The 19,318-nt window shown below is 42.7% G+C and overlaps 8 protein-coding genes across 8 annotated transcripts; 3 read left to right on the forward strand and 5 right to left on the reverse strand.

Annotated features, from left to right (window-relative positions):
- The first annotated feature begins 295 nt into the window (after positions 1-295).
- Positions 296-3,422, forward strand: BYT42DRAFT_566662 (transmembrane amino acid transporter protein-domain-containing protein). Its single transcript, XM_051568006.1, has 5 exons — positions 296-1,585; positions 1,736-1,757; positions 1,858-2,381; positions 2,470-2,995; positions 3,069-3,422. The coding sequence occupies exons 1-5, from the start codon at positions 691-693 to the stop codon at positions 3,157-3,159; spliced, it is 2,058 nt and encodes a 685-aa protein (XP_051424759.1). The 5' UTR covers positions 296-690; the 3' UTR covers positions 3,160-3,422.
- Positions 3,423-4,528: 1,106 nt separating this feature from the next.
- On the reverse strand, positions 4,529-6,419 carry BYT42DRAFT_566671 (uncharacterized protein). Its single transcript, XM_051568007.1, has 7 exons — positions 6,085-6,419; positions 5,867-6,018; positions 5,730-5,796; positions 5,428-5,667; positions 5,285-5,366; positions 5,067-5,224; positions 4,529-5,003 (listed from the first exon to the last, which is right to left on the reverse strand). Exons 1-7 carry the CDS (start codon positions 6,275-6,277, stop codon positions 4,834-4,836), a joined length of 1,062 nt encoding a protein of 353 aa, XP_051424760.1. The 5' UTR covers positions 6,278-6,419; the 3' UTR covers positions 4,529-4,833.
- Positions 6,420-8,691: 2,272 nt separating this feature from the next.
- Positions 8,692-10,099, forward strand: BYT42DRAFT_566682 (Isochorismatase-like protein). Its single transcript, XM_051568008.1, has 5 exons — positions 8,692-9,226; positions 9,289-9,346; positions 9,416-9,558; positions 9,626-9,742; positions 9,849-10,099. Exons 1-5 carry the CDS (start codon positions 9,101-9,103, stop codon positions 10,017-10,019), a joined length of 615 nt encoding a protein of 204 aa, XP_051424761.1. The 5' UTR covers positions 8,692-9,100; the 3' UTR covers positions 10,020-10,099.
- A 1-nt stretch (position 10,100) lies between these two features.
- Positions 10,101-11,067, reverse strand: BYT42DRAFT_566688 (uncharacterized protein). The gene is made up of 4 exons (XM_051568009.1): positions 10,983-11,067; positions 10,744-10,914; positions 10,575-10,683; positions 10,101-10,514 (listed from the first exon to the last, which is right to left on the reverse strand). The coding sequence occupies exons 1-4, from the start codon at positions 11,004-11,006 to the stop codon at positions 10,288-10,290; spliced, it is 531 nt and encodes a 176-aa protein (XP_051424762.1). The 5' UTR covers positions 11,007-11,067; the 3' UTR covers positions 10,101-10,287.
- A 1,446-nt stretch (positions 11,068-12,513) lies between these two features.
- On the reverse strand, positions 12,514-13,715 carry BYT42DRAFT_513916 (phosphoadenosine phosphosulfate reductase). The gene is made up of 2 exons (XM_051565188.1): positions 13,495-13,715; positions 12,514-13,387 (listed from the first exon to the last, which is right to left on the reverse strand). The coding sequence occupies exons 1-2, from the start codon at positions 13,658-13,660 to the stop codon at positions 12,681-12,683; spliced, it is 873 nt and encodes a 290-aa protein (XP_051424763.1). The 5' UTR covers positions 13,661-13,715; the 3' UTR covers positions 12,514-12,680.
- Positions 13,716-13,919: 204 nt separating this feature from the next.
- Positions 13,920-14,647, reverse strand: BYT42DRAFT_566690 (30S ribosomal protein S17). Its single transcript, XM_051568010.1, has 2 exons — positions 14,448-14,647; positions 13,920-14,372 (listed from the first exon to the last, which is right to left on the reverse strand). Exons 1-2 carry the CDS (start codon positions 14,544-14,546, stop codon positions 14,223-14,225), a joined length of 249 nt encoding a protein of 82 aa, XP_051424764.1. The 5' UTR covers positions 14,547-14,647; the 3' UTR covers positions 13,920-14,222.
- A 641-nt stretch (positions 14,648-15,288) lies between these two features.
- Positions 15,289-15,873, forward strand: BYT42DRAFT_566693 (uncharacterized protein). Its single transcript, XM_051568011.1, has 4 exons — positions 15,289-15,399; positions 15,455-15,512; positions 15,569-15,648; positions 15,723-15,873. Exons 1-4 carry the CDS (start codon positions 15,319-15,321, stop codon positions 15,810-15,812), a joined length of 309 nt encoding a protein of 102 aa, XP_051424765.1. The 5' UTR covers positions 15,289-15,318; the 3' UTR covers positions 15,813-15,873.
- An 89-nt stretch (positions 15,874-15,962) lies between these two features.
- Positions 15,963-19,217, reverse strand: BYT42DRAFT_613259 (glycosyl hydrolases family 31-domain-containing protein; the record flags this gene model as incomplete). Its single annotated transcript, XM_051571714.1, has 8 exons — positions 15,963-16,313; positions 16,381-16,569; positions 16,636-17,568; positions 17,656-18,045; positions 18,120-18,318; positions 18,376-18,410; positions 18,480-18,541; positions 18,611-19,217. 8 exons carry the CDS (start codon positions 19,215-19,217, stop codon positions 15,963-15,965), a joined length of 2,766 nt encoding a protein of 921 aa, XP_051424766.1.
- Between the last annotated feature and the right edge of the window lie 101 nt (positions 19,218-19,318).

A 19,318-nucleotide genomic window follows, 5' to 3' on the forward strand; every position in this document is an offset into this window, starting at 1 on the left:
AACTTTCATTGGTGATCCCAGACCATAACAACAAGAGGTTCCTTGGATTCAAAGCCGCAGTGTTGCTGCTCCATCTAATCTAATCGAATCGAATCGAATCGAAAGGAGCTATACACAGCCATATAACTCAAAAATCGCTCTTTTCTCTTTCAGTGTCACGTTTGACTTTCACAGCAGAGGAAGCGTGCCCTCTGACAAAAAAAAAAAAGAATCGCATTTTCACTGCACTTCGCACTGTGAATATAAAGGGAAAATGAGCTAGATACGAGAGCCAATAATCTTAATACGCTGGTTTCAAAGTTTGAACATGACTAAAAATGGACAATTATCTTTGCTGACTAACGACAGGCGAGGTTTCCGCTAATGACATGAATGGCGAAATGCAAGAAAGTTGTTAAAAAGCTTTTTACTAAGATAAAGATGGGAGAGGAGAACAAAAGAAGGACAGTGTGTTCAGGAAGTTTTTGAGTGGGCGGATGGGGAGGGTGGGGAAGGTTTTGTGACGTTGGTTGTGGGTACTGAGTGGGTGAGGGTGTCTGTTGTCTGGTGGTTGGTTTTTTTTTTTCCTTATTTTTTCTTACTCCACCAGCATAAGTGCTATATTGTTTTCTGCGTATTGTTTGTTCTTTTTGCCAACATTTCTCGAAAAGACACTTGTGCGTGTTCAATCGAACTCTTGGCCTCTTGCTCATGGAGCGTTCATTAACCATCGACTTGCCTGTCGAACAAGTTGCAAAAGTAGTCAAACGTCACTTGGTGTATCAACCTTCCCAGTCATACGAACAAGCGTCGTCTTCCTCGTCTTCGCAAATTCCTTTACCGCCATCGCGAAGACATCACCATCATCGAAAGACCAAAAAGAAGGAAGTCCCTTCCGTTTACAGCACACACCATCTTTTACCGGGAGGATCGATTCTAGACGAGATTTACAAGTGGACCGCTCAAGTCGAGAACAAGCAACAATGCCGGCAACGCACGCAATCCGTCTCGCTGCCTGCAGTCAGGGAAGTCGTGACCGACCCTTTGTTACAGTCGCTTAAACAGCCAGGCGGATTCCGCCGTCATTATGTATTCACCAAAGCCGCCATGCAAGGAAAGAAACCGCCGAATTTTGTAACGAATAGCTTCGTTGAATTCTTGTGTTTATATGGCCATTTTGGGGGAGAGGATTTGAGTGACGATGAAGAATCGTCCGATGACGACGATTATACAACTTCGGACGATGAGGGTGACACGGAGGATGGATCTCGGAATATGCAGGAAAGAAATGCAATGAACTATCGAGCGCCACTGCTCAATCAAAGCTCGTACTCGTCCTCGTACGGTGGCGTCTCCGATCACAGTACCTCCGGGTTACCCATGCCCGCGACTTCCAGTGCCGCCGCTGTCTCACATCGTCCCTGGAAATCCTCGGAAGCCAATCGCAAACGTTTGAATACGCATCACGAGCCTCTGCAATACCGTCACCTTCACGCCAGAGAATCCATGCCTCTGTTATCCCGATCTCGTCCCGGTCACACATTGCAAGGGAAAGCGACTCCCGGCAAAGCCATGTTTCTATTGTTGAAATCTTTTGTCACCACAGGTAATTACGAGGAAACACAAAGACAAAACCATGCGTATATACGGGTAGACTGACGTATGGGGGTTCTCCCTCTTTGAATTCTATATATTCTCTTGCTTTCACTTTTCCTTGATTCGACGCTCTGTCATGGCTCGGTTTTTCTTGATATAGGAATCATGTTTTTGCCCAAAGCGTGAGTATTTTTAATCACCAACCAGGATGAAACCATTTGGTGTTTCTTGAACGCGCCTACTTGAATTTAAAATGACTCCTTTTTGTTTCTCTTGCTTCAGATTCTCCAACGGTGGACTTGTGTTTTCGATTATTGCCATTGTTGCCTGGGCGTTGATCTCTTTATGGTCATTTTTACTGCTGTTGCAGACGCGGCTGGTTGTACCTGCGAGCTTCAGTGACATGGGCGGAGTTTTATACGGATCCAAAATGAGAACGGCCGTGCTGCTCGCCATTACCTTGTCACAGATCGGATTTGTTTGTGCCTACATGGTGTTCGTCGCTGAAAACTTGCAATCGCTCGTATTGGCTTTTTCCAAGTGTCGTCTGTTGATCCCCATGCACCTGCTGATTTTGGCTCAAAGTTTTGCATTTATCCCGCTCGCCATGATCCGCAAAATCCAGCGCTTATCGGTGTTTGCCCTGATCGCCGATGTCTTTATCGTCATTGGTCTATCTTACATTGTGTTTTACGATGTCCGGGAAATGGTTACGGTTGGTATAGCCGACGTCGCTTGGTGGAATCCCAATTATTTCCCACTCTTTCTGGGTACAGCGGCCTTTACCTTTGAAGGAATAGGTCTCGGTAAGTCTCCCGGTTCTTCTCCCTCCCCACCATTTTTATGTTTCTGTTTCTTCGAGGCCTGACCGATTTGTCCGTCTATTTTGTTTAGTTATCCCTATTACCGAGTCGATGAAGGAACCTCAGCAATTCCCACGTGTATTGAGGCGTGCTTTGTTTGTCATTACATTATTGTTTATATCCATGGGGGCCTTATCATACCTAACTTTTGGTGACACGCTGGAGACCATTATTTTGCTGAACCTGCCCAGCAAAGATCCCATGGTTTCTTCCATTCAAACCCTTTATTCACTCGCCATCTGTCTTTCGATTCCGCTTCAACTGTTTCCTGCTATCCGTATCATGGAGAATGGATTGTTCACCACGCGATCGGGAAAGAATAATGCGGTGGTCAAGTGGCAAAAGAACGTGTTCCGCGTCATTGTGGTGTTTCTGTGCGCCTGGATCGCCATTGTGGGGTCCAAAGATAAGCTTGACAAGTTCGTGTCGCTGATCGGCGCTCTGTTTTGCATTCCTTTGTGTTTCATCTTTCCGCCGCTTTTCCACCTCAGAGCTTTATGTCTCCCACTTGGTCGCCGCATTGCCGATTTTGCATTGATTATTTTTGGCGTCATTTGGTAAGCTCTAATTCTATGCTTGTTGGTCCTTTGTGAGATGAAATGAGATGGTCTAATGCCTTGTTGATATTAGTATGGTGTGGGTGGCAGTGATGACATTAAGTAATTGGAACTCGGGCGATATCATCGATCCTGTTCGACGTTGTGTCGATCGACGCTCCTGATCCATGCAAAATTTTATACCGAGCATGATACCTTATGAAACCCATAAAACTAATTCCTATGGATATCTCTTTTTTTTATGTAATACCGCCACTCATTCTAGGAGAGATGTATAATGAGTCTGATTCTTTCTTACATTGTATCGATTATCTCAAATATTTTAAAATTCTTGGCAAACTAAAAAACCAGTCGCACGCCAAAATTTGCGAGCCAAAACCAGTCACATGGTGTTCCTTTGATGGATTTGGCAGCTTTTCGCTTGGTGTTATTTATTCTTTCGAGAATGTTGGATGTTATGGAAAAGTTCAATGGGAGGAAAGAGCTTTCAGCAAAAGCCTATTGTCAATGTCAATTTGGCGTTCTTCTGTAGCATCATTTTAATTTAGTTATACTGTATATGTCTTTTGATTCTCTTTAGCTTTCGATGATCGAATGATACATGGAGCAGACATGCTTCGAGCTATGAATTCATGCATCAATGAGGTGGCTATCGTTTCATCGATGGGAAATCCACATATTTTTGTCTTCAATTTTTTCTTTGGTTTTCTCTTTCTCCGTTTGCCTGAAAAGCCCTCACTATCATTGCATCCTCACCTGCATCCGCATCCATCATCCAGACTATGGTTTATCCCGCGTGTATCTGTAACGGGTCAAGTCGATTAAAAATCAAAAAGGTACCTTTTGCGCGATGTGACTATCCTTTTTTCGACAAGAAAAAACTCGTGTTCTTTTTTCTCTATTCTTTCTTTAGCTTTGGTTTTCTCTCCGGTTTTCTTTTCGCCTGGCAAGCCATCCATCCCTCCAAATCTTCCTACTTTGTTCGCGCGCCAGATGTGACCAATCCGGGTTTTTGTCGTCAAAGGGCATCATCGGTGGTGTGACTCTTTTTTTCTTCGGAAAGTGCTTGCGCGTCCTCCTCAGGTTCCCTTATTTGGATTGCCACCCGTGGGTATTGTCTTCCCAATCATTTTATTTTGTAGTTTGTAGTATGCACTTCGTATTTTATTCGATAGACCTTCTTGCAGTCTTTTCCTCCTTTTTTTTTCCCACAGAGTTTTTAGGGTTTTTACACACGCACCTATTGTTTTACTTTTTTTCTTATATTTGTATCGTTTCTTTTTTTTCGGTCGGCAAGCTCTCAATATCTGCTGCATCGAATAACAAAGGTAAAGTATCTTAACGACGTTTAAATCAATCAAAGAACTTACTAACATGCCCACACATCTTTCTAGATCTATCATAACCTTGGGCGGGACAGAACGGAGGGGGTCAATAAGTGCTGCTTTGTTCATTAAAAGTGTTTCATGGTATGCCAGAGTATTGACATTAATATACCGAAGTTCCATCAAGAGTCTCGCCCAGGTTATGCCGTGTTGTTAGGCTTTTTGTCTGACGACGAATGTCACTCAATGTAAGAGTGTGACATCCCAGTAGCAGGTGGCATACATTGCACAGCGGGTGTACGGCTTGTTAAAGAAAAAATATAAGAAATGAACCGATTTACTGCTTGAAATGGATGCGTATTGTAAAGATGGTCTGCCGAGCTTTAAAAGGAAAGCGTCTGATTTATTTACAAGCCGCTTTGACAAAAAAAGATGCAAAGCAGAACTGGTCTCCAAAAGGTATGCGAGTTGTAAAATGTATTTGGCGACAAGCAAGGACGCATAGCCTCCTGTTTACAAACGACTTATCAACTGACAAATATTTTCAGATTCTTTTTGAAGAAACGCCCATCCTTCATTGACCAGTTGCACGGCTTCTTGAGATGAGCCCCAGCTGGATTGATAGCCTATGGCATTGTAACCGTAATGATGTGTAACAAGCACAGTTTTTCCTGCAGCTGAAACTACACACGATCAAGTTAGACATACGCCTACGCAATACAAAAAGAATTTGAATAGAAACTTACTTTTAAATTCATTCTGCAGTCGGGGTCCGTTACGCCGCATAAATGGAATTCTACCGCTGTACTCGCTCACAGGATCCAGCTGATTAAGCGATTGGCCGCTTAACAGGTCAGGACAATACTGAAGACCTTCCTTTAAGAGTTTATTATTGTCCAGGGTTCTGTACCAGTTCCATTAGCATGTTGTTCCTTGATTCTTTCCGCCAGTGATCCAAGTTTACCTTTGTGGCACGTTTTCTATCCTGCCAATGATAATGGTACCATCGTTGCGTGGGGTAATAAAAGTGTATGTATCATCGTTTTCTATTGATGTCGGTCAATGCATCAATTTGAAACCCACATGTCAACGATCAGGTCAACTTACTGGTAACGGATATAGCTCTACGTATATGGCTTGCACGGACCACAATGGTTTGTTTGTAGCGGTACAACATGTCTGGATCATTCATATTGGAGCAATTCAATACGACGTCTGCATCGCTAAATGCATCGTCTTGTAACATATCATCAATGGAAACTCGGCTGGGAACCCGTCGGCGTTTACCGCCTAGTGAAAGATACTGCGATTGCAGCCATCGGAGATACCGTCCCACATTGATGACCACTATAAACCATCCAATTTGTTCATAATTCTGGCAGCAATGTTGAGATGGGTATGCAGCGTACCTGTCGTATAATGATAACCGCCAGTGATGAAATGCGATGGCAACTCTTGCTGTCTCAATATTTGAAACTGTTTTCAAGCAAACTTTAGCCTCCGACATTGGCACATGAAAAAGGTGAATGAGTAAAGAATTACTTACACTTGGCACCATGGTCTTCCACCATAAACCGGCTTGCCCTGAAGGGATAGGCTTTTCGGAATAGTTATAAGACGATACCACCATGAGACCTGCCTCTGCCGCTTTACACTTGGCAAGTTCCCAAAACATGTGGAAAGTGGCGGCATCGTAACCTGAACAAAAAGGTTGAGTACGGCGTAAGGAAATAGATGGTGTCCATAATAACGTGAGATACATACGCTTAAGACGGGTATCTGTATCGCTTGCAAAGGATGTCCATTGAGCGCTTGACCACGACGACGGGTCGTTGCTATTGGCGTCTCCAGGAAAATGGGTGGATAATACGGTTACATCATAACCTTTTCTTCGTAATAACAGTGCTGTGGTTAGGCTCTGCACATTGGCACCTATAACGTATACAACGGGTGACATGCTTTAAAACTAGATAACAAGGAAACAAATAAGAAAAAGAGAAAACAAGCATGAATTCCATCCACAATTTTGCCAAATTAAAAACCCGGCGCAAAATAGAGTCACGCTATTTTCTGCATTTTCAGTGGGTGGGAAAACTTGCACGCAAAAAAAAAAAGTCATGTGTTCTTGCAAAGTGTTTCTCCAACCATCCAATGAATTGACTTAATGTCCCTCTTGTCACAATAAATAATATTTACTCTACTTGCCTGTAACACCCATTTTTTTTGTATGGATGAGTAGTGAAAAGAACGAGAATAGGAATATATTAAAGTTCTGGCAATCAAAAGTTATACGCTCAGCAGGCGAGCAATGATTGGATCATTTCAGAAACTCGAATGTTGCGGCTGATTTTGACTCGGAATACCACATGGACATTGAATGCCTTCCCACCCGCAACTTTTTATGTTTTCGCAACCAGTCAAATGTTGGTAGAATTTTTTTTTCTTTTTTTTTTTTTTGCCCATTTTGCACAATGTTTTGAAGGTTTTCATTACTTGAGTAAAGCGTATACTGTACATTGAAGCAATCGCCAGCTATTCGCCTGCGATGAGATCATTAGGGCTCTAGCAATAATAAAGTTTCTTTTTTCCAAGCTCAACACTGTATCTACCGATTTACAGTTCACGATCCTTTGAATCAGCACCCCGTGACGTATTTCGCCATGAAAATAGGCACATTTCTAGCCAATCTGCTACTGTATTTGCATTGCTTTAAAGAATCATACGATGTCCTAAACTCAAATGTATATGCTCTAGATATTATCCACTGAGGGCGAGCCGAAAGTAGCTGACTGTGTTTATTTAGCCCGTTTTCTCCTTCTCAAATAATATGGCTATCCTACCTTCTTTCTCAAATACGAAATATCCAAGTCATTTGAATTTACTGCAATCCCATCACCAAATCTGTCTTTGACATGTCCTTTAAAATCTAGACCGACGAGAGACTGTTAATACGTCTTAAATAAGATAAAATATTTTTACAGCTCGAGCCAGCCTATCAACACTGTAAAAGAAAAGAATTCGCCTCATTTGTTATTGTTGCTTTGGCAACTTGCCATAGTTAACATGATTAAAATCTTGTAAATCACATGATCTACACTAAGTTATCAAGACCTGTTAAACTTTTTTTTTATCTTTCAACCATGCCTCGCTGCCCATTTTCACATGTAACAGGCGAAACAATCAGCAGCAAGATGCCGTTTGCGCCAGTTGTGGTTAAACAGAGTATCGTCGTCTTTCGAATAAAAATGTGAGTAGAGCTCTTTTTGAAGAAAAGTGGTTGATGATACGACTGGCGTTCTTCTGTAGCATCATTCAATTTGTTTTTTTTGTCAGTTATACTATATATGTCCTTTCACTCTCTTTCAATTTTCAATGAATCGAATAATACATAAGCCGACGTGCTTCGATCTATGGATTCGTGCATCAGTGGGGTGACTATTGTTTCATCCATGGAAAATCATATATTTTGGCCTTCAATTTTATCTTGATTTTCTCTCCGTTTTCTTTTCGCCTAACAAGTTCTGGACACCACAAGTTGACTTTTTCTCGCCATTCATCCATCTATCTGGCGAAACCAGATGACGTCAAAGGCCATCGTCGGTGGTCCTCTCTCTTTTTCATAGGAAAACGCTTACGTGTCCTCTTCATGTTCCCTCTCCTTTGGATTGCTTCTCATGATATGGTATTCGAGATGTCTTCCCGATTATTGTATTTTGTATTTATACTTCATGTACATATTCTTTTCTCAGTCTTTTCCTCTTTTCTTTTTCCACAGGGATTTTTTAGGAGGTTTTACTGACGCGACCATTGTTTTTTTTATCATCATGTACTTTATTTGTTTCTCTTTCTTTTTATTCGGGGAACTCTCGATATCTGGAATCCAACTCAAAATTACCGTCACTTCTGGCCACGTCAATATTTTTTGCCTGCTCAAGCTGACACCACCGATCCATCGCTTAACTGTCCCTGGAAGCAATTTTATTTACCGCATCGAAGAAGAAGCTTACCTGGCGGTCCGTATCATCTTTTTTTTTTGTCCGGTTCACCATTTGGTTCAAAGGCACCTCCAATTTCTTTTTCTTTGCTATGATGTAAAAAACGTATACTAATTCAAAATTTTTCAATGTCATGTAATCCAAGTCATGTCAAGCGATCAATGGCTATTGAAAACTCAAATAACAAAGGTAAAATATCTTGACGAAATTTGAATCAATCAAAGAGCTTACTGACTCATTTTTTTTAAATACCCAACATTCCCACACATCATTCTAGATCTATCATAACCTTGGGCGGGACGGGACTGAGGGGGTCAATAAGTGCTGCTGCACACATGTTTGGAAATCATGACTGTACGGTATGCCAGAGTATTGACATTAATATACCAAAGTTCCATCAAGAGTCTCGCCCAGGTTATGCCGTATTGCGTTAGGCTTTTGTCTGACGAATGTCGCTCAATGTAAGAGGGCGGCCTCCGGTGGCAGGCGGCACCCATTGCACAGTGTGTGTACGGCTTGTTAACATGAAGTTTACTGAATCCAACAGTGTCCCGCATTGCAACCAAATTAATATGATAGAGTTCGAAAACTAATGATCATGTTTCTGGGCGGCACTACCATATTTGTGGGTCATGATCGTTAATGCACAGAAAGAGATGTAAATGGGATTTTTAGATCAGCGCGGCGTTTGAAAATACAAGGAAGATACCCGTTCTCCGTGAGAACCCCACATTTTGTCTGTCTTTGGATTTCCCTCTATTCCTATCATAACTCTAACCGTCGTCATGTCGCTCGGGAAAATCGCAAAACTTTCTCCTCAAACCACCGCCTTGTTTGTGTGTGATATTCAAGAACGTTTCAAGGGTATTATTTGGCAATACCCAAGCGTCATTTCTGTCGCAGGAAAAATGGTAACCGTGGACATTTAAGTACCCATGTCATCTCAAATGCTGACGGATTGAACTCCTTCTAGATCAAGGCCAGCAAGCTCCTTGATATTCCTGTTATTGTAACAGAGCAATACCCTAAAGGTACCAAAGAAATGAAAAAGGAAGATTGAATTGGAAGGAATACCTAGGACTTAATATAAACTGTTGTAGCTTTCGGACCCACCGTACCAGAGCTTGACATTTCTGAGAGTGCACTGTGCTTGGAAAAGACGCGATTCAGCATGTATTTGCCTGAAGTAGCGGACGTGTTGAAGAAGAACAATACGCAGTCGGTGCTATTGCTTGGTATTGAGGTAAGTAGAGATTCAAAGATCGGAAATGAACAGCCCCGTCTCACGCTTGCCACTTGTTTTGTTACAGAGTCATGTGTGTGTGTTGCAAACCGCTCTTGATCTGCTCGAAAATAATATCAATGTGCACGTACTCGCCGATGCCGTTTCTTCCCAAAACTGTCCCGAAATCGACATTGCTCTCAAGGTAAGAGATATCGAATGCTGTTGCAGGGTTTTCGAGCGTCATGGCTTTGGTTTTCAGTGAGCTTGATCGTGTTAAAGTGATTAACACATTTGGGTACACAATGTAGCGTATGAAAGCTGCGGGCGCTACTATTACTACCTCGGAATCCGTGCTATTCCAATTGGTCAAGGATGCCAAGCATGAAAAGTTCAAGGCTATCAGCGGTTTGGTCAAGGAGTATATGGAAGCAAGCAAAGTGAACAAGATTTTGCAACGAGCTGCAGGTGCCAATCTCTAAAACGACACTCGTGTAATCAAAATGTTATGATACGCGACAGTTCTTTCTTTGATATATCCATAAAAATTTCATTAAGGGGAAACCCCTTTTTTTTCTGATTCTTTTTGTTTCTATGATGATGTTGGATGACGGTTGAGAACAGGTGGTGCGTGAAATCACCGTCCTGTAGAGACGACAACTAGGGAAGTAAGGGAAGCGATGCTGTTTTGGATTGTCATGACTGGAATGCGCTTTGGGGTCGGTTGATCTCTCGTCTGTGTAGGGTGTTTTAGGATTCAAAACTCTTGTCCCAAAAACCGGTGTCTTTGCTTTCCACGGCTGTACTTCGGTTCCTTAATGCACGTACACAAGCCTTCAAACCGGGATAAAGCATGCTGACATTCAGACGCCACCATTCGCGATTGTAAGCCATTTGTCGGTCATACGCTTTGTTCAAAAAGTCCTTGTAAAAAATCGACATGGCCTCGGCGGTGACGGGCTCGCCTCGCGCAATTACTACAGTTGATTGCCATTGATTTAGGATGCGATCTGTTAAATGATTCACACACAACTTACACTGATCCTCATATTCTGCCTTGGCTCGCACAAACATCAAATTATTATTTCTCCAGAATGTTTGATTAAACTCGTCAACACGTTGTTGCAATAACCGCCATTCTTTCTCCTGCAACATGATGAGCAACGTTTGTGTCTGTATGCACCTTCGAGGGCAGGCTAGATTTACCTCTTCTGTTTCATGCGGGGAAACGTAGTACTTGACAGGACGCAAGTTGGAAATGGGATCAGGTGTGCCGATCATGTCCGCTGCCACGGGTTGGGCTAACCCGTCCGTCAATCTGCTTTTGTTGCATCTGCGTTTGGCCGCTGTGGCTAAATAACGTAAACCTGCCGTTCGCTACAGGTCGACGTTGATTGTTATTACATCATACGTGCGCTATTTTTTTTTCCAAGAGTGAGTCTTACACGGAGTATATTCATGGTCGACATAAGCTGAAGGAGAATAAGACCAGTGTTATATCACCAGGGAACAAAAAAAAACCAGATCCATGCTCGAGCGATTCCAAAGTCACACTCAGCCAGCGTTCAAGTCCGCGGTTTGCCCTTCTTAGATTTAATTGATATCAGTGACACGGCCTATTCCTCTTATTCTTACACACATATTCTCATCTACAAAAAAGTTTCATGCAAACGAAGGCTCGGTAACCCATTGTGACCTTTATTTTACGGCAAATGTCCAATTTTAACATGCGTTAGTCAGCAAGTCAATTAATAAACCTGTAATTTTTGAGATTTTCGAAATAAAAAGGATCACATTTGTGATAAAGGACCAAATAGCTATATGTTTGGTGGAGATGGGCATTGACAGTGCTCAAACAGCAAAAGAACAATATGTCATGGACAACATAAGAGCATCGAATCTTAAATCAGATACCTCTTCTTCGATCAACATCTCATTTTCGGTTCAATAAAACAGATCCAAATGACAGCATTCAAGGAAACCTGCCTGATATTCTCAAAAAAAAAATCATGACCTTGATTCTTTGGGTACGAAGGTGCCAAATGTTTTTGTGGGCGATGAGGAGACGAGAAAAGACAGGAATTGGTTTACTGAATAAACAAAGCAAATAAACAAAGCAAGTGATCATTGATGGTAACGATACTGTACATTTGACATTTATTATGATTTCAAGTTACCTTTGACTATCACACCATCTTGAAAGGTTCATTCATGCGACTCCAAATAACATTTCATAAGCAAAGCAAGGAATTGCGCCATTTCTGTTGCTTGCATATACTCATGCAGAAATTTTGGCAATCTTTTTGATATTCTATTGACTGAATGTTACGCGATTGATAGATAAAAAGTCGCCATCGGTCATGTGCCTATGCTTAGGATTCACTTGCGGACCGCTTTTACATAAAAGCAATTCTTACTTTACAAATAATGTGGAATAATGCCACAATATCAAAAACAAATTGCGTTATGAAAGGGTTCGATATGCGTCGTTTTCAGTCTTGGTCACGCATAACAAGAACGGTCCCGCATCGGGTTACAAAGACACCCATTTTCCCGATACACGGTTGTGAATGAGTGTACCACTCCGCAGTTATTTTGTGTAATCGTTTTACGCCTTCTTATCCTACCAGAATCGTTCCATTCTTCATTTATTTTGGTTCGCCTGTGAAATAATCATACGCAGCAATAAAAGAAATAGCGCTTTTTTTTACTATATCTTAATCCTTATAGTAGCCACCATTTAAGCTTCTATAACAGCATACGCATCACTTGTACTCTGGTTCTAATTGTACATTTTAGGTATCAATAAAAACCCTGCATTGAAGTTGATCCAATGAAGTTGACATGAACAAGGTTATTGAATGACGAAATACAGTTTGCATGCGTTGCGACAGGTGAATGCAGACCAAAAAAAAAAAGCAACCATGCAGTATATCAATGGGAAGACCAACTCAAACTGGCAAAGCAATGCAAAGATTATTTTAAATAGTTGTTATTATGAGAGTCAAAAATTAAGAGGATTGTCTATATACAGTTCATGATCGGAAATGACAGAGAGCGAGAGTGTGGTAGCATGAAATGATGAAAGAGAGATGAAGGTGGTTGTAAAGGAAAAAAAAAGATACGATGGGAGTCGACAAAATTTAGGAAGATGCCAAGAGCGTGGTCATCACTGCGGTTTGCTTTTGCTGCTGTTGTTGCTGTTCCAACAAAAGTTGTTCTTTCTTTCTCTTGGCGGCCATGAAGGCGGCGCGCATCTTGAAGTAATCTTTGTGTAAACCGCATTCGGTCTTTTGAGAACCAGCCCAGCGACCAGATCGTTCACTATTGTCGTTGGAAGGCTTGCGAGTGGAATGCCAGTCGCCAATGGATCGATAACCTTGGTCAACCAGAGCGTTGTAAGGTACTTCATTGGCACGGATGTAGGTCCACACTTGTTGGTAATCCCAGTAAGCGAGAGGGTTCAATTTGATGAGGCCGGTGTCGTCGACTTCAAGGATGGGAATGGATTCACGGTCTCCCTTTTGGCTGCGACGGCGACCAGTGATCACGGAACGAACATCCAATTCTTCATAAGCGCGACGAGCTGGTTCCACTTTCACGAGATAATCGTACGAGTCTTCATCGGTTTCCCACAAGTGAGTACCGTGCTCGCGTTCAAATTCTTGGACGGTTTCGCAGTCCATGGGCTTGTATACTTTGAGAGGCACTTCATATGTTTCCTGGCAACGGCGAGCCAGGTCAAGAGTCTCGTTGAAATGATATAACGTGTCCAAGAAAATAAGAGGCACCAAATGTGGCTGCTCGCGGTCAATACTGATCTTATTAATCATATCAAGCGTGACAAGGCCTGCAAGAAAAAAAAGAAAAAAAAAAAGAGAATAGATAATGAGTCAAAACTGATCATCGTCTTTTTTTTTATATTCTATTGTAGCTCGATTTCAATGGATCACTTACCGGTCAGACCAAAGGCGGTGGTTTGGAACAATTGAGGAAGATTATCGATAGCCCATTCCAAGATTTCGTGAGGGCTCAAATTCTGAAGATAATCATTGAGATAAGCAAGCTTTTCGGGGGACAAGTCAGCTCCAGAGTGGATACGAGTGGCAGTGCTGGTAGGCATTGATGGCTTTTTCTTTCTGGTGAGGGTGTTTTTATATTAGACTTGAAGTTTTCTTTGTTCTCTTTTTTTTTATTGCTTTCTTGCAGATAGATTCTGGTATTTATAAGGATCTTTCATTCTAAAATAGGTAACTGGGGTAGTATCCCAGAGATGATGTTTCAGCCAATCGTATCCATATGTGATGGCGAAATTGTCCAAGACACGCTCGTCAACCAAGAATCGGCTCCGTCATCACTAGGCTGGCCAGTAGGTTTGCTGACTCATACCCTCAGGTTACCTCATTCCCAATGCTGCTATCTTAAAAAATTGTTCCCAATAAAGAAAAACTCATTTTTTTTGTTGCATAGCGTCGACTGCTTATCAATTCATCATGATTTCGCAGCACTTACAGTGCCCTAGCTGCGATATCTATGGATTAGTCATGCTTCCTCCACCTTCCACTCCTGTTTGCTACTTTTTGCAACTTTCATGCTGCTTAAGGATAGATGACAGATGACTTATGGCTTATATACACATTCTAATTTTTATTATTATTATTGATTTCCATGCAATATGAATTGTTCTATGCTCCTTTGGCACTGCGGACAATCTCAGCTACGGTGAAATGCTTTTGCTTGCTCAACGGTCTGCATGCTTCGATACGAACGACATCGCCTAATCCACAAAGCTGGTTTTCGTCGTGGGCCAAGTAGTTCTTGTGTGTTTTGATGGTCTGAAAGAATCATAATAAAAGGTCAGCCATGAATCATCCAGGTCCCCCATGTTTACAATGAATTAGGATGAGTACCTTTAAAACGATGGGATGTAACTTTTGACGGGTAACTTTCACTTTGACGGTTTTCTGCATGGCATTACTAACGACCATGCCTATAAAGTTTTGCCGCATGTTGCTTGAATGGTATTTGTTGACAGCCAAGGTCCACTTGTAGAGAAGTCAGATACTCGATTTCTCAAAAATATGTGACTCGTATTTCCGCGCTGTTTTTGAAAAAAAAAAAAAACTGAAAAAAAAATAAATCAAAAAAGCACCATGCTGAGCTACAGAAGCACAACGGATAATTTGCCAATTGTAAAGTGGATATTTGAATTAAACCTGAGCTTATTTGTATTTTCGCTGTGGTCTGTATATATTTTGCATGTGCGAGCATCGATGGCAATCAATTCACACATGCAACATCTAGACTTTTCAACATCAAGTCACTTTTTCTGCTGAACCCAGTAATCCATCAAATGACACAAGAAGAAATCTTAATGAATAGCCCTTGCACATAGTCTTCGTTGTCAAATATGCAATGATCTACCAAAACTAGAGTAAGAACAGTATTGGAGCAAATCACTTTCGAAATTTGAAAATTTTCTCGATTCTCCGCACATCAAGTGCAATGAGTAGTTTTTTTTGGCTGTTAATTAAATGGATTTTTTGAGCAGATAAGTAATATTGACCTCTCTGTAACCCGGTCGATTACCGGTGGTTGAATCAAAATATGGTGTTCGCAGGTCTATAGAACTTTATTTATATTATTCAAAAGACTGATGCCAATAGAAAGGGGCAGCGGAGGGGTTTTGCTTTCCTTTTTTGGAAATATGTGACGGCCATGGATTTGCGAAGGGGTCGCTCTGGGTGGTTCCGCATTTTATTGTCTTTAACCTAGTTGCCTATGCGAGTGGCACTGATAGCCCGTTCCAAAGCCCCTGCTGTGCCTCGGTTCTTCAAGGAACCTAGCTTGACCTTAAATCATGTAAGTGCTATTAAAGTGGACTATATGAAAGCAATATAGCTTAGACATTTCTCAGTTTCTCATCAAGAGCCAAGTGCGATCATTATATCGACAGATCTTGCGATGCACAAAAGGTGAAAAACCAGAACCTGTGGTTCATCTCATACTTTGACTAATTTTACAAGCATAGGCCTGGACAAACACGATGCAAAAGAATTGAGGGATTGGGCACGTTCTGATTTTGAGCGATATCGTCATGAAACTGATCTTGTAAGCCAAAAGTACCTCGAGGTGCTGTGATGTGATCACCCAATGCTCATCTCCGTTCTCTCAATTTTTTCTAGGACAAGATTCGATCTTTGTTATCGTCGGGAAAGCATCAAATGCATTCTTTGCAAAGTTCGGTTTCCTTGGCTCAAGCCGGCAAACGTTAATTCACTCCTCCTAACATATCCATACCGCGTCCCTTTTTCTTCCACTGTGTTATAAATTAGACTCTGATTCATTGTTTTTCTTCAATATATACGTTGCTACTACTGATAGACTGTATATAGTGAATTTTTTCACATCTATCCTTTTTCTTTTCAAGAGACTTCAATACGCCAATCGCAGGTAATGACCGATGTGCTGGGGTTTTTGATCACAAGAGTCGATTGCGCAGAGTTATATTCAAAGGGTATGTCGGCAGCGGGTGTATTCGGCTTCATAGCTCGCACCGTCGTCGGTTGTTTAGCACCCAACACTTGGATGCGTTCGATACGAAGATCTGCCATGGATTTGGCGAATTGTTGAGCTGCTTGGCTGTCATTCGCATCGTGCAAACTCTGGCATGTCAATACGCCATGCTCATAATCGAAGAGGGTATGTGCATAGTGTCCCGATTGGAAGTCGTAAGACTCGCCATCATCCAAGTAAAGATTGCCCTGAGCTTTGCCCTATCAAATTGATTTTGACCGATCAAATGAGTAAGCTGGTCGAAAGCAATAGAATATGAACACTTACATTTGTATCCAAAGCAATGACCAAGGTGAATGGGTCAAATTTCATGGCAGTGGCGCTGCGGCGCTCGCGTTCTCGGCGAGGAATGATGTGCCCGCCGCGATAAAATGCTGGGATCTTTTCCAAGGGGGCAGCGACCTCTCGCTCACCATGGGCCACCACTCGTTCAAACGACGACATATCATACCAAGGCTATAAAAGGATACCAAGTGTCAGTTGTTTTTTCTAGTATGCAATCGGGAGGCGAGCCACATTTACCTCGTCACCGGCAAAGTAGACACGAGTTGAAACCGCTCCTTCCTTGGTGATGGGTTTCACAAGGATACCTTCACCAAGCATAAATTGATCTTGCATGGCAAACACGGACTCGTCGTCGGGGAACTCCATCACCATCGGACGCATCATGGGAGTGCCAGTCTTGTAAGCATCATAGAACAAAGTATACCAATAAGGTAACAGAGCATAGCGTTCGCGCAGACTGCGACGGGTGATGGATCGGTAGGGCTCAGGGACCAAATAAGGTTCACGGCGCTTGGTGTCAATGTGAGCATGGCCACGGAAGAAAGGCTGGAAAACACCGGCTTGATACCATCGTGCCAGTAACTCGGGGCTGGGGTTGCCAAAGAATCCGGGAATATCGGCGCCTGAGAAGGGGACACCGCCCATACTGTTGGTGAGAATCATCGGATTCGAGTAGTATAAAGCATCCCAATCGGCCATATTATCACCGGTCCAAACCGCTCCGTAGCGTTGAACACCCGCGTAGAATCCACGCGCCAAGACAAAAGGACGCTTCTGCACGGCTGTTCGTTCTCTGACACCGTCACTTGTCGCAGCGTGAGAAAGCAAGCTGTACAAATTGTGAAGCACACGATGTTCCCAACGACCATCGTGAATCATTTCTTTTTGCATAGTGATCTCGGGTCCATTGAAAATCGAGGGCTCGTTCATATCGTTCCAAATGTGAACATTCTCGCGGGTGCCGAGGAATTTGTTAAGCTGGAACTGCTTTTTCCACCAGTCTCGAGCTGCTTCCTTGTAGAAATCAACCCACGAAGATTGGCCTGGCCAGCACCAGGCTTCGTAATCATCACCTGAAGGCTGTTTCACAAACAGGTTGTTGTTCTTGGCCTCATCACAGATACGATAGTTCGAGGCTCGCTTGATGTGGGGATCGATAATGACGACCAACTTTTGTGGAAAAAATGAAGAAAAAAAAATGAATAAGCTATTCGGTTCACTGGCCATTGATTGCCCAGATTTCTAGTGCTGCTTTACCTGTCTGCCTTTGTCGGCTAACTTCTTTTCCATATCCAAAGAGTGAGGGAACTTGGCGGCATCCCATGTGAAATATTTCTTTTCATCCGTGTATTCAATGTCCAACCAAATCACATCATAGGGCATGTCGTATTCATCAAAATTATTGTCGACATCGAGCACATCTCTTTCATTGATGTAGTTCCAGCGGCACTGATGATAACCAATGGCGAACATCTGAGGCAAGGCTGGCGGGCCGGTTAATTGACTGTATTGACGCATGACATCTTTTGTTGAAGGACCAAAGAAAACAAACAGATCGAGCACGCCGGCTTCCGAAACCCAGTGAGTGTGAGTTGAGGTTCGTTCCTCACTCTTTTTACCGAAACTGAGTACCTGTTGCACCTTACTCTGTATAGGACGTAAGAAATTATATGTTAGGGAAGCACATGATGACGCCGAGGATGAAGAGATGGCGTACTCACGTGTGATTCATGCTTGCTCTTGACAATATCAATCCAGGTTTCGGAGGGGTTCATCCAAAACACACCAGCAGATGCACCTTTTCGATGAGCGACCATGAAAGGTACAGCACCATACAAGGACGTCGGACTGTCCAGAGCATACTCAAAGACGTCGGTATTGTACAAGCGGTAAGGTTCATCGTAGGCATTTTCACCACCTCTATTTTCAAACATAAGTATTACATGATCTTATCCAAGAGCTTGTGTATTGTTTTACCTCGTTTCTTTCAGCGAAAGGCTGGAGGCATGTTCCTACGTATACTTTTTTGAGTCATCCGATGCGTGAATGCGTGAACGAATGCAAGTCAAACCTTTACTTACCGGAATTCCATAAACGTGAGAGAATCCATTGAATGAGATATCGAGGCCAATCGATTCGGGACCTGGTGCAAGAACATGGTTCGTCAGTCACTGCATACCATTGCATGGATAGATTGCTCTCGGAATTTTACCATTGGGTTTAGGATCCGTCCATGTCTTGAAGGTTTCTTCCCACAATCCCTGTTCGGTTTCCGCTTCCACTTGTTCCACGGTGCCGTCTTCCTTGGTCCGTTCAATCATCTTTGGTTGATGGCTTTCTTTGGTTCGCAAGTGCTCAAAGTTAAAAAAGCCTCGGTCGTTGAGCGAGATAATGGATTCTTCGCCTACGAAAAAGTCGAACCGCAACGGTTCGGGAGTAATCACGACCTTTCGGGCGGCATCGATAGTAACGGTAACAACTCCAGTCGAGGAGATATCCATTTTCTGGGCGGCTTCCATGACCGGTTCTTGATGAAGCGTGTATTTGCTGTGTTCGTCATAGCGGGGCTTGATGGGATTCTTTTCGTTGATGCGAACACGCGCGGTATTATCTTTTAAGAAATCCAGATTCAAAGTGAGTATAATGGAGGTTTCGGTGTTCTTAATATCGGCTGATAAGCGAGTGTTGTCGAATTTAACCGAGTTGGTCAAAAGAGCGTAAGGGGATTGAAAAGATGGACGGCTGGCTTCGTCTGCGTAGGCTCGGTTGCGTTTGCAAAAGCCCGACTGGGAGCAAGTCTTGAAATCTTCCGTTTTCATGGCGGTCACAGACGTGACCAAGAAGAGACACAAAACGGCGACCAGTGTCCATCGCCATCCATGTCCTGAACGCGTTCGCATTTCTGTTCACGTAGTCTTTC

The sequence above is a fragment of the Radiomyces spectabilis genome (genome assembly GCF_025331425.1).
Source record: "Radiomyces spectabilis strain NRRL 2753 chromosome Unknown BYT42scaffold_5, whole genome shotgun sequence".
NCBI lineage: Eukaryota > Fungi > Mucoromycota > Mucoromycetes > Mucorales > Radiomycetaceae > Radiomyces > Radiomyces spectabilis.